The sequence below is a fragment of the Catharus ustulatus genome, chromosome 33, assembly GCF_009819885.2.
Source record: "Catharus ustulatus isolate bCatUst1 chromosome 33, bCatUst1.pri.v2, whole genome shotgun sequence".
NCBI lineage: Eukaryota > Metazoa > Chordata > Aves > Passeriformes > Turdidae > Catharus > Catharus ustulatus.
Genome location: NC_046253.1, coordinates 1798011 through 1811934, shown reverse-complemented (window position 1 = coordinate 1811934; position 13924 = coordinate 1798011). Strand labels below are relative to the sequence as shown.

The following is a 13924-nucleotide window of genomic DNA, read 5'->3' as shown; positions in this document are numbered from 1 at the left end:
TGAAGGATTTGGGGTTTTCTGGTTCATTTCTGGATTTATCAGCAGTTGGATTTCATCCTAAAATGGGTGTTTTAGTTTAAAAATGAGGGAATTTTTAGAAAATTTCATCCTAAAGTACCAAAATTTCCCAGTTCTGTTTTTTTTGAGAGGAATAATTAAATTGCAAACACACCAAAATTTCCTGATTTGGAGTTTTTGGGAAAAGTTGAATTTATTAATCCCAAAACCATCAAAATTTCCCAGTTCTCCATTTTTGGGGAAGGAATAATTTTATCCCAAAGGCAGCAAAAATTCCCAATTCTGGATTTATTTCCCACTTCCAGATTTTTTTGGGGAAAGCAGGAATTTATTAATCCCAAAACCATCAGAATTTCCCAGTTCTGGATTTTTGGGAAAGGAATAATCAAAATCCAAATTCACCAAAATTTCCCAATTTTGGGTTTTTGCTGAAAGGAATAATTTTATCCCAAAGACAACAAAATTTCCCAATTTTGGGTTTTTGGAAAAGGAAAAATTTGATTCCAAAGACACCAAAATTTCTCAATTCCAGGTGAGAAATTCCTAAAAATTCCAACCCAACCATGGGATCAAACCCAACCACTGGATCAAGTCCAACTTTGGATCACTAAACCCAACTCTTGGCCTAAGTTTAACCCTTGAACCATCAAGTCCAACTTTAGAACAATAAACCCAACTCTTGGCCTAAGTTTAACCCTTGAACCTCCAAGTCCAACTTGGGATCGTTGAGTCCAACCCTTGGATCATCTCCAACCCTTGGATCATCAAGTCCAACTCTTAAACCCAACCCCAGGATCAAGTCCAGCTCTTGGATCAGCCATGAGATGGAGCCCAGCCATTGGATCCCTGAATTCAACCGCGGCATCGAGCCCAACTTTGGGTCATCAGACCCAACTTTGGGTCATCAAATCCAACTTGAGATCATCAAATCAAACTTTGGATCATCAACACCAACTTTCGGCCATCAACTCCAACTTTAGGTCACCAAGTCCAACTTTGGGTTATCAAGTCCAACTACAGATCAAATGCAACTTTGGGTCATCAAGTCCAACTCTGGGTCATCATCAACACCAACTTTGGACCATCAAATCCAACTCTGGATCATCAAAACCAACTCTGGGTCATCAAGACCAACTTCAGGTCAAGATCAACTTCGGGTCATCAACTTGGGATCAAGACCAACTCTGGACCAAGAAATCCAACTTTGGATCACCAAGTTCAACTTTGGGTCAAGTCCAACTTCAGGGCATCAAGATCAACTTCAGACCATCAACTTTTTATCATCAAATCCAACTTAAGATCACCAAGTCCAACTTTGGGTCATGTCCAACTTCAGGTCATCAAGACCAACTTCAGGTCAAGACCAACTTTGGGTCATCAACTTGGGATCATCAACTTTGTATCATCAAGTCCAACTCTGGGTTATCAAATCCAGCTGTGGGTCATCAAGTCCAACTCTGGGTTATCAAATCCAGCTGTGGGTCATCAAGTCCAACTCTGGGTCACCATCAACGCCAACTTCGGACCATCAAATCCAACTCTGGATCATCAAGACCAACTCTGGGTCATCAAGACCAACTTCGGGTCATCAACTTGGGATCAAGACCAACTCTGGACCAAGAAATCCAACTTTGGATCACCAAGTTCAACTTTGGGTCAAGTCCAACTTCAGGTCATCAAGATCAACTTCAGATCAAGACCAACTTTGGGTCATCAACTTGGGATCATCAACTTTTTATCATCCAATCCAACTCTGGGTTATCAAATCCAGCTGTGGGTCATCAAGTCCAACTGTAGATCATGTCCAGCTTGGGATCAAATGCAACTTTGGGTCAAGTCCAACTCTGGGTCATCATCGCTAACTCTAGGTTATCAAATCCAACTTTGCTGGATCATCAAATTCAACTTTGGATCATCAACACCAACTTTTGGTCATCAACTCCAACTTTAGGTCACCAAGTCCAACTCTGGGTTATCAAATCCAACTCTGGGTCATTAAGTGCAACTACAGAACAAATGCAACTTTGGGTCATCATCAAATCCAACTTTGGATCATCAAGTCCAACTTTGGGTCATCAAGACTAATTTGGGATCAAATGCAAGTCTGGATCACCAAGCCCAGCTTTAGATCACCAAAGCCAACTCTGGATCACCAAGTCCAACTTCAGGTCAAGTCCAACTTCAGGTCAAGACCAACGTGGGATCATCAACTTGGGATCAAGACCAACTTTGGACCAAGAAATCCAACTTTGGATCACCAAGTCCAACTTTGGTCAAGTCCAACTTTGGGTCATCAAGACCAACTTCAGATCAAGACCAGCATGGGATCATCAACTTTGTATCACCAAACCCAACTTTGGATCAAATCCAACTTCGGATCATATCCAACTTTGGGTTATCAAGACCGACTTCAGGTCAAGACCAACTTTGGGTCATCAACGTGGGATCATCAACTTTGTATCATCAAATCCAACTTTGGATCACCAAGTCCAACTTTGGGTCAAGTCCAACTTGGGATCATCAACTTGGGATCATCATCTTGGGATCAAGACCAACTTTGGACCAAGAAATCCAACTTTGGATCACCAAGTCCAACTTTGGTCAAGTCCAACTTTGGGTCATCAAGACCAAATTCAGATCAAGACCAACTTCAGATCAAGACCAGCATGGGATCATCAACTTTGTATCACCAAACCCAACTTTGGGTCAAATCCAACTTTGGATCGTCAAGTCCAACTTCAGGTCATCAAAACCAACTTCAGGTCAAGACCAACTTGGGATCATCAACTTGGGATCATCAACTTGGGATCAAGACCAACTTTGGACCAAGAAATCCGACTTTGGATCACCAAGTCCAACTTTGGGTCAAGTCCAACTCTGGATCACCAAGTCCAACTTTGGGTCAAGTTGAACTTTGGATCACCAAGTCCAACTTTGGGTCACCAAGTCCAACTTTGGATCACCAAGTCCAACTTTGGGTTACCAAGACCGACTTCACATCAAGACCAACTTTGGGTCATCAACATGGGATCATCAACTTTGTATCATCAAATCCAACTTCAAATCACCAAGTCCAACTTTGGGTCATGTCCAACTTCGGGTCAAGACCAACTTTGGGTCATCAGATTGGGGTCATCAACTTTGTATCATCAAATCCAACTTTGGGTCAAGACCAACTTCAGATCAAGACCAACTTCAGGTCAAGACCAAGGTGGGATCATCAACGTTTTATCACCAAATCCAACTTTGGATCACCAAGTCCAACTTTGGGTCAAGTCCAACTTCAGGTCATCAAGACCAACCTCAGGTCAAGTCCAACTCTGGGTCATCAACTTGGGATCATCAACTTTGTATCATCAAATCCAATTTTGGATCACCAAGTCCAACTCTGGATCAAGACCCACTCCAGGTCAAGATCAACTTGGGATCAAGAAATCCAGCTTTGGATCAACTCCAACTTTGGGTCACCAAGACCGACTTCAGATCAAGACCAACTTGGGATCGTCAACTTGGGATCAAGACCAACTTTGGGCCAAGAAATCCAACTTTGGATCATCAAGTCAAACCTTGGGTTATCAAGACCAACTTCAGATCAAGACCAGCATGGGATCATCAACTTTGTATCACCAAACCCAACTTTGGGTCAAATCCAACTTCGGATCATATCCAACTTTGGGTTATCAAGACCGACTTCAGGTCAAGACCAACTTTGGGTCATCAACATGGGATCATCAACTTTGTATCATCAAATCCAACTTCAAATCACCAAGTCCAACTTTGGGTCATGTCCAACTTCGGGTCAAGACCAACTTTGGGTCATCAGACTGGGGTCATCAACTTTGTATCATCAAATCCAACTTTGGGTCACCAAGACCAACTTCAGATCAAGACCAACTTCAGGTCAAGACCAATATGGGATCATCAACGTTTTATCACCAAATCCAACTTTGGATCACCAAGTCCAACTTTGGGTCAAGACCAACTTGGGATCATCAACTTGGGATCAAGACCAACTCTGGATCAAAAAACCCAACTTTGGATCAACTCCAACTTTCGATCAAACCCAACCCTTGGATCATCTCACCCAACCACCAGCTCAACTCCACCCCCAAAATTCCCGGTCGATGCCAACTGCCCGTCCCCGACTCCCGGCACGCCGCGACTCCGCCGGCACTCACCGGGAGGTTGAGCTTGACGGCGTCCACGGGCTGCTGGAAGGGCCAGGCGAACTGGTGCTTCCAGAGGGTCTTGAGCACCACCTTGAGCAGGTACTGCAGCTGGTTGGTTTGGCGCTTGGGTTTGTTGGGGTTGGACGTCTCCGGCGGCGGGGGATTGACCCCGACGCCGCCCCCGGGCTGGGCCTGGCCCGGCGCCGGCGCCGCCGACGGCTGCGTGGAGTCCAGCGCGTCCGGCAGCACCGGGAGGTTGCGCAGGCGCGTGCCGGGGCCGCTCTCGGCCGCCATGGCGTTGATGCCGTTGCATTCCTCGCCGGAGACCCTGAGGGAACGACGGGGAATTGGAGTTTTGGGGATTTTTTGGGGGATTTTTTTGGATTTTTTTTTTATTTTTGTTGGATTTTTGAGGATTTTGGAGGGGATTTCTTGGGGGATTTTGGGGATTTTTTGGGGGGAATTTTGGATTTTTTGGAGATTTTTTTGGAGATTCTTTTAGGATTTTTTGGGGTTTAAGATTTTTTTTGAAGATTTTTCGTTGGATTTTTGGGGTTTTTTTTAAGATTTTTTTTGAAGATTTTTTTGTTGGATTTTCAGGGATTTTTGGGGAGATTTTTTGGGGGGATTTTGGGTGATTTTTTTGGGATTTTTGTTGGATTTTTTGTGGATTTTTTGGCAGGGAATTTTGGATTTTTTTGGAGAATTTTTTTAGTATTTTTGTTGTATTTTTTAGGATTTATTAAGGGATTTTTCGGGGGATTTTTCGGGATTTTGTTTGGATTTTTGAGAGGAATTCTGGGGTTTTTTTCAGATTTCTGGGGGATTTTGGGGGGATTTTTTGGGAATTTTGGATTTTTGGGGGGTTTTTTGGAGTTTTTTTTTAAGATTTTTTGTTGGATTTTTGGGGATTTTTTTGGGGGTCTTGGGGGATTTCTTATGGAATTTTTTTGGAGATTCTTTTTGAAGATTTTTTGTTGGATTTTCGGGGATTTTTTGGGGGTTTTGGGGGATTTTTCAGGATTTGGAGGGATTTTTTTTAGATTTTTGGGAGAAATTCTGGGGTTTTTTCAGATTTTTTTTGGATTTTGGGGGATTTTTTGGGATTTTTTTGAGATTTTTTGTTGGATTTTTGAGGATTTTTTGGGGGGGGTTGGGGGATTTTTTTGGGGAATTTTGGATTTTTAGGGATTTTTTTGAGATTTTTTTTTAGAATTTTTGTTGGATTTTTTGGGGATTTGGGGGGAATTTTTTGGGGATTTGGAGAGATTATTTTTGGATTTTTGGAAGGAATTTTGGGGTTTTTTCAGATTTTTTTTTGGATTTTGGGGGATTTTTTGGGATTTTTTTGAGATTTTTTGTTGGATTTTTGGTGATTTTTGGGGGGGATTTGGGGGATTTTTTTGGGGAATTTTGGACTTTTTAGGGATTTTTTTGGAGAGTTTTTTTTTAGGATTTTTTGTTGGATTTTTGGGGATTTTTTGGGGGGTTTGGGGGGATTTTTTAGGGATTTGGAGACATTTTATTTGGATTTTTGGGAGGAATTTTGTAATTTTTTTTCAGATTTTTGAGAGATTTTTGGGGATTTTTTAGGGGTTTTTTTTTTTTTTTTGATTTTGGGGATTTTTTTGGAATTTGGGAGATTTTGTGGGGGAGATTTTTTGGGGTTTTTCAGGGATTTCGGGGATTTTTTGGGGGGTTTTTGGGGATTTTTTTTTGAGGAAGAGAAAAGAATTTGGGAAAAAAGAACAAAAACGTGAAGGAACAGGCGCAGGAATTCAAGTGAAAAAGCAGAAATTTGGGAAAAAAAAATGTGGGGGGAAAAGGACAAAAATTTGAGCAAAAAAGCACAGAAATTTGAGTAAAAAATGGACAAAAATTTTGGAAAAAGAAGCAGAAAATTGAGAAAAAGGGGCAGAAATTTTGGGAAAAAAGGGCCAGAAATTTGGGGGGAAAAGGAAGAAATCTGAGAAAAAGGGGGTGAAAATTTGAGGAAAAAAGCACAAAATTTTGGGAAAAAAGGGCAGAAAATTGGGGAAAAAGGGCAGAAATTTGGGGAAAAAGCAGAAGGAATTTTGGGAAAAAAGAGGCAGGAATTTGGGAAAAAAGGCAGGAAATTTGGGGAAAAAAGCAGAAATCTGGGGGGAAAAGGGCAGGAATTTTGGGGAAAAAAGAGCAGGAATTTTGGGAAAAAAAGGCAGGAATTTTGGGGGAAAAGGGCAGAAATTTGGGGATCAAAGAGCAGGAATTTTGAGAAAAAAAGGACCAGAATTTTGGCTAAAAAGGGCAGAAAATTAGGAAAAAAGGGTAAGAATTTTGAGATAAAAGGGGCAGGAATTTTGGGGAAAAAGGGCAGAAAATTGGGAAAAAAAAAAGCAGGAATTTTGGGGAAAACATAAAATTTTGGAAGAAAAAAAGTCAAGAATTTTGGAAAAAAAGGGCAGGAAATTTGGGTAAAAAAGCAGAATTTTTGGAAAAAAGCAGAATTTTGGGAAAAAAGCAGAATTTTAGGGGAAAAAAGGCAGGAAATTTGGAGTAAAAAGCAGAATTTTGGAGGAAAAAAGGCAGAAAATTTGGGGAAAAAAGGCAGGAATTTTAGGGAAAAAAGCAGAATTTTGGGGAAAAAAGTAGAATATTTAGAAAAAGGCAGAAATTTAGGAAAAAGGGATTTTGGGAGGTACCTGGTAGGATACATTGCCATGGAATTTGATCCCAGAAAACGCTGAGTCAGAAGTTGCTTGGCTTGTCCATGGATCCTCCCCCGGCTCCGGGCGCGGCCTCCAGACCCCGACTCTGAGGGGAAAAAAATGTTGGGAATATCAGAAATTATATCAAAAATCCCAAAATATAATCCTGGGTTTATAGGGATTCCAAAAAAAATGGGAAATTCCCACAGAAAAATGAGATTTAGCAGCAAAATTTGGATTTTTTCCTGTTTTTTCCTCATTTTTTCCCCATTTTTCCCTATTTTTTTTCAAATTTTTTCCCTGTTTTTTTCACATTTTTTTCCTGTTTTTATCCCATTTTTCCTGTTTTTTTTTTCCCATGGATTTATGAGGATGCCAAAAATTTGGGACATTTCTACCAAAAAAATGAGATTTTGGCAACAAAATTTGGATTTTTTTTCCCCATTTTTTCCCCCAGTTTTTTCCTTTTTTTCCCCATTTTTTCCTGATTTTTCCCCATTTTATTCCTGTTTTTTCCCCATTTTATTCCTGTTTTTTTCCCCATTTTTTTCCCTGTTTTTTTCCCCATTTTTCCTGTTTTTTTCCCATTTTTTCATATTTTTTTCCCATTTTATTCCTGGTTTTTCCCCATTTTTTTCCTGTTTTTTCCCCATTTTTTCCCCATTTATTCCTGTTTTTTTTTCCCATTTTTCCCCATTTTTTTCCCCATTTATTCCTGTTTTTTTTTCCCATTTTTTCCTGTATTTTTCCCCCATTTTTCCTATTTTTTTTCTCACATTTTTTTCCAGCCCCAAATCCACATTTCAAGGAGAATTTCTGCTCCACATCCCAACTCTGAAGGGGAAAAAAATCCTTGGGAATATCAGCAATTGTCCCAGAAATCCCAAAATATCATCCTGGGTTTAGAGAAATCCTAAAAATTTGAGAAATTCCCACAGTAAAATGAAATTTTGGCAGCAAAATTTGGATTTTTTCCTGTTTTTTCCTCATTTTTTCCCCATTTTTCCCTGTTTTTTTTCCCATTTTTCCCTGGTTTTTTTCAAATTTTTTCCCTGTTTTTTTCACATTTTTTTCCTGTTTTTATCTCATTTTTCCTGATTTTTTTTCCCCATCTCAAATCCACATTCTGAGCAGAGATTTCTACTCCAAATCCCAACTTGGAAGTGAAAAAATCCTTGGGAATTCTCCCAGAAAATCCCCCTGGGTTTAGGGGGATCCCAAAAATTTGGGAGATTTCTACCAAAAAAACGAAATTTTAGGAGTAAAATTTGGATTTTTTTTTTCCCATTTTTCCCCCCAGTTTTTTCCTTTTTTCCCTATTTTTTCCTGATTTTTTCCCATTTTTTCCTGTTTTTTCCCCATTTTTTTTCCTGTTTTTTTCCCATTTTTTCATATTTTTTTCCCATTTTATTCCTGGTTTTTCCCCATTTTATTCCTGTTTTTTTCCCCATTTTTTTCCTGATTTTTTCCCATTTTTTCCTCTTCTTTTCCCCCATTTTATTCCTGTTTTTTCCCCATTTTATTCCTGATTTTTTCTCATTTTTTCCTGGTTTTTTCCCCATTTTTTCTATTTTTTTTCTCTTTTTTTTCCAGCCCCAAATTCACATTCCCAGAACGGATTTCTGCTCCACATCCCAACTCTAAAAAGGAAAAAATCCTTGGGAATATCAGCAATTGTCCCAGAAATCCCAAAAAATCCCCCTGGGTTTGTGGGGATCCCAAAATTTGAGAAATTCTGCAGAAAAATGAAATTTTTACAGCAAAATTTGGATTTTTTTCCCCATTTTTTCCTGTTTTTTCCCGAATTTTTTTCTTTTCTTTCCCTATTTTCTCCTGGTTTTGTCCCCATTTTTTTTTCCTGTTTTTTTCCCATTTTTTCATTTTTTTTTCCATTTTTTTCCTGCTTTTTTCCCATTTTTTTCCCATTTTTTCCCCATTTATTCCTGGTTTTTCCCCATTTTTTTCCTGGGTTTTTTTTCCCCATTTTTTCTATTTTTTTTCCCATTTTTTCCTGTTTTTTCCCCATTTTTTTCCTGTTTTTTTCCCCATTTATTCCTGTTTTTTTCCCCATTTATTCCTGATTTTTCCCCATTTTTTTCCTGTTTTTTTCCCCAATTTTCCTATTTTTTTTCTCTTTTTTTTCCAGCCCCAAATCCACATTTCAAGGAGAATTTCTGCTCCACATCCCAACTCCAAAAGGGAAAAAATCCTTGGGAATATCAGGAATTGTCCCAGAAATCCCAAAATATCATCCTGGGTTTAGAGAGATCCTAAAAATTTGAGAAATTCCCACAGTAAAATGAAATTTTGGCAGCAAAATTTGGATTTTTTCCTGTTTTTTTCCTCATTTTTTCCTCATTTTTTCCCATTTTTCCCTGGTTTTTTTTCAAATTTTTTCCCTGTTTTTTTCACATTTTTTTCCTGTTTTTATCCCATTTCTCCTGTTTTTTTTTTTCCCATGGATTTATGAGGATCCCAAAAATTTGGGACATTTCTACCAAAAAAATGAGATTTTGGCAACAAAATTTGGATTTTTTTTTTCCCATTTTTTCCCCCAGTTTTTTCCTTTTTTTCCCATTTTTTCCTGTATTTTTCCCCATTTTTTCCTGTTTTTTCCCCATTTTTTTCCTGATCTTTTCCCATTCTTTTCCTCTTCTTTTCCCCCATTTTTCCTGTTTTTTTCCCCATTTTTTCTATTTTTTTTCCCATTTTATTCCTGTTTTTTTCCCATTTTTTCCTGGTTTTTCCCCATTTTTTTCCTGTTTTTTCCCCATTTTTTTCCTGTTTTTTCCCCATTTTTTTTCCTGTTTTTTTCCCCATATTTTCCTGTTTTTTCCCCCATTTTTCCTGTTTTTTTTCCCATTTTTTCTATTTTTTTTCCCATTTTATTCCTGGTTTTTCCCCATTTTTTTTCTGTTTTTTTTCCCCATTTTTTCCTGTTTTTTCCCCATTTATTCCTGTTTTTTTCCCCATTTTTTCTATTTTTTTCCCCATTTTATTCCTGGTTTTTCCCCATTTTTTCCTGTTTTTTCCCATTTTTCCCTGTTTTTTTTCCCATTTTTCCCTGTTTTTTTTTCAAATTTTTTCCCTGTTTTTTTCAGATTTTTCCCTGTTTTTATCCCATTTTTCCTGTTTATTTTTTTTCCCATGGATTTATGAGGATCCCAAAAATTTGGGATATTTCTACAAAAAAAATGAGATTTTGGTAACAAAATTTGGATTTTTTTTTTCCCCATTTTTTCCCCCAGTTTTTTCCTTTTTTTCCCTATTTTTTCCTGATTTTTCCCCATTTTTTTCCTGTTTTTTTCCCCATTTTTTTCCTGTTTTTTTCCCATTTTTTCATATTTTTTCCCCATTTTATTCCTTTTTTAATCCCCATTTTTTCTATTTTTTTTCTCACATTTTTTCCAGCCCCAAATCCACATTCCCAGAACGGATTTCTGCTCCACATCCCAACTCTGAAAGGGAAAAAATCCTTGGGAATATCAGGAATTGTCCCAGAAATCCCAAAATATCATCCTGGGTTTAGAGAAATCCTAAAAATTTGAGAAATTCCCACAGTAAAATGAAATTTTGGCAGCAAAATTTGGATTTTTTCCTCATTTTTTCCCCATTTTTTCCCATTTTTCCCTGTTTTTTTTCCCATTTTTCTCTGGTTTTTTTCCCATTTTTTCCCTGTTTTTTTCACATTTTTTTCCTGTTTTTATCCCATTTTTCCTGTTTTTTTTTCCCATGGATTTATGAGGATCCCAAAAATTTGGGACATTTCTACAAAAAAATGAGATTTTGGCAACAAAATTTGGATTTTTTTTTCCCATTTTTTCCCTAAGTTTTTTCCTTTTTTTCCCCATTTTTTCCTGATTTTTTCCCATTTTTTCCTTTTTTTTTTCCCATTTTTTCCTGTTTTTTTCCCATTTTATTCCTGTTTTTTTCCCATTTTTTCCTGTTTTTTTTTCCCCATTTTTTTCCTGTTTTTTTCCCCATTTTTTCCTGTTTTTTCCCCATTTTTCCTGTTTTTTTCCCATTTTATTCCTGTTTTTTTCCCCATTTTTTTTTCTGTTTTTTCCCCATTTATTCCTGTTTTTTTCCCATTTTTTCCTGGTTTTTCCCCATTTTTTTTCTCTTCTTTTCCCCCATTTTTCCTGTTTTTTTCCCATTTTTTCATATTTTTTCTCCATTTTATTTCTGGTTTTTCCCCATTTTTTCCTGTTTTTTTCCCATTTTTTTCCTGTTTTTTTCCCATTTTTTCCTGTTTTTTCCCCATTTATTCCTGTTTTTTTCCCATTTTTTTCCTTTTCTTTTCCCCAATTTTTCCTGGTTTTTTCCCCATTTTTTCTATTTTTTTTCCCATTTTATTCCTGTATTTTTCCCCCATTTTTCCTATTTTTTTTTCTCTTTTTTTTCCAGCCCCAAATCCATATTCCCAGAACGGATTTCTGCTCCACATCCCAACTCTGAAAGGGAAAAAATCCTTGGGAATATCAGGAATTGTCCCAGAAATCCCAAAATATCATCCCAGGTTTAGAGAAATCCTAAAAATTTCAGAAATTCCCACAGTAAAATGAGATTTTGGCAGCAAAATTTGGATTTTTTCCTGTTTTTTCCTCATTTTTCCCTGTTTTTTTTCCCATTTTTCCCTATTTTTTTTCAAATTTTTTCCCTGTTTTTTTCACATTTTTTTCCTGTTTTTATCCCATTTTTCCTGTTTTTTTTTTTTCCCATGGATTTATGAGGATCCCAAAAATTTGCGACATTTCTACCAAAAAAATGAGATTTTGGCAACAAAATTTGGAATTTTTTTTCCCATTTTTTCCCCCAGTTTTTTCCTTTTTTTCCCTATTTTTTCCTGGTTTTTCCCCATTTTTTCCTGTTTTTTCCCCATTTTATTCCTGGTTTTTTCCCCATTTTTTCTATTTTTTTTCCCATTTTATTCCTGGTTTTTCCCCATTTTTTTCCTCTTTTTTTTCCATTTTTTCCTGTTTTTTTCCCATTTTTTCATATTTTTTTCCCATTTTATTCCTGGTTTTTCCCCATTTTTTTCCTCTTCTTTTCCCCCATTTTATTCCTGGTTTTTCCCCATTTTTTCCTTTTTTTCCCCATTTTATTCCTGGTTTTTCCCCATTTTTTTCCTGTTTTTTCCCCGTTTTATTCCTGGTTTTTTCCTCATTTTTTCCTGTTTTTTTCCCATTTTTTTCCTGATTTTTCCCCATTTATTCCTGTTTTTTTCCCCAATTTTTCTATTTTTTTTCTCCTTTTTTTCCAGCCCCAAATCCACATTTCAAGGAGAATTTCTGCTCCACATCCCAACTCCAAAAGGGAAAAAAATTTTGGGAAAACCAGGAATTGTCCCAGAAATCCCAAAAAATCAACCTGGGTTTGTGGGGATCCCAAAATTTGAGAAATTCTGCAGAAAAATGAAATTTTTACAGCAAAATTTGGATTTTTTTCCCCATTTTTTCCACTTTTTTTCCCGAATTTTTTTCTTTTCTTTCCCTATTTTCTCCTGGCTTTTCCCCATTTTTTCCTGTTTTTTCCCCATTTTTTTCCTGTTTTTTCCCCATTTTTTTCCTGTTTTTCCCCATTTTATTCCTGGTTTTTCCCATTTTTTTCCTGTTTTTTCCCCATTTATTCCTGGTTTTTTTCCCATTTTTTCATATTTTTTCCCCATTTTATTCCTGTTTTTTCCCCCATTTTTCTATTTTTTTTCCCATTTTATTCCTGGTTTTTCCCCATTTTTTTTTCTTTTTTCCCATTTTTTCATATTTTTTCCCATTTTATTCCTGTTTTTTCCCCATTTTTTTCCTGGTTTTTTCCCATTTTATTCCTGGTTTTTTTCCCCATTTTTTCCTGTTTTTTTCCCCATTTTTTTCCTGTTTTTTCCCCATTTTTTTCCTGTTTTTTTTCCCATTTTATTCCTGTTTTTCCCCATTTATTCCTGGTTTTTTCTCACATTTTTTCCAGCCCCAAATCCACATTTCAAGGAGGATTTCTGCTCCACATCCCAACTCCAAAAGGGAAAAAATCCTTGGGAATATCAGGAATTGTCCCAGAAATCCCAAAATATCATCCTAGGTTTAGAGAAATCCTAAAAATTTGAGAAATTCCCACAGAAAAATGAAATTTTGGCAGCAAAATTTGGATTTTTTCCTGTTTTTTTCCTCATTTTTCCCCCATTTTTTCCCCATTTTTCCCTGGTTTTTTTTCCCATTTTTTCCCCGGTTTTTTTCCCATTTTTTCCCTGTTTTTTTCACATTTTTTTCCTGTTTTTATCCCATTTTTCCTGATTTTTTTTCCCCATCTCAAATCCACATTCTGAGCAGAGATTTCTACTCCAAATCCCAACTTGGAAATGAAAAAATCCTTGGGAATTCTCCCAGAAAATCACCCTGGATTTATGGGGATCCCAAAAATTTGGGAGATTTCTACAAAAAAATGAGATTATGACAGCAAAATTTGGATTTTTTTTTTCCCATTTTTTCCCCCAGTTTTTTCCTTTTTTCCCCATTTTTTCCTGATTTTTTCCCATTTTTTTCCTCTTCTTTTCCCCCATTTTATTCCTGTTTTTTCCCCATTTTTTCTATTTTTTTTCCCATTTTATTCCTGGTTTTTCCCCATTTTTTCCTGTTTTTTCCCCCATTTATTCCTGTTTTTTCCCCATTTTTTCTATTTTTTTTCCCATTTTATTCCTGGTTTTTCCCCATTTTTTCCTGTTTTTTCCCCCATTTATTCCTGTTTTTTCCCCATTTTTTCTATTTTTTTTCCCATTTTATTCCTGTTTTTTCCCCATTTTTTTCCTGTTTTTTTCCCATTTTATTCCTGGTTTTTTCCCCATTTTTTTCCTGTTTTTTTCCCATTTATTCCTGTTTTTTCCCCATTTTATTCCTGGTTTTTTTTCCTCTTCTTTTCCTGTATTTTTCCCCATTTTATTCCTGTTTTTTTCCCATTTTATTCCTGGTTTTTCCCCATTTTTTTTCCTGTTTTTTTTTCCCATTTTTTCCTGTTTTTTTCCCCATTTATTCCTGTTTTTTTCCCCATTTTTTTCATATTTTT

The 13924-nt window shown here is 36.7% G+C and overlaps 1 protein-coding gene across 4 annotated transcripts in view; it reads right to left on the bottom strand.

Annotated features, from left to right (window-relative positions):
• BRD4 (bromodomain containing 4) overlaps window positions 1-13924 on the bottom strand; it is a 74156-nt gene that overhangs the window by 42506 nt on the left and 17726 nt on the right. For all 4 annotated transcript variants that reach the window (XM_033083801.2, XM_033083802.2, XM_033083799.2 and 1 more), the window contains exons 3-4: window positions 6869-6980; window positions 4197-4515 (exon numbers count right to left, since the gene is read on the bottom strand). In XM_033083801.2, coding sequence (XP_032939692.1) covers window positions 4197-4515; window positions 6869-6888 — 339 coding nt within the window. In that variant the 5' untranslated portion in view covers window positions 6889-6980. The remainder of the gene's footprint in view (window positions 1-4196; window positions 4516-6868; window positions 6981-13924) is intronic.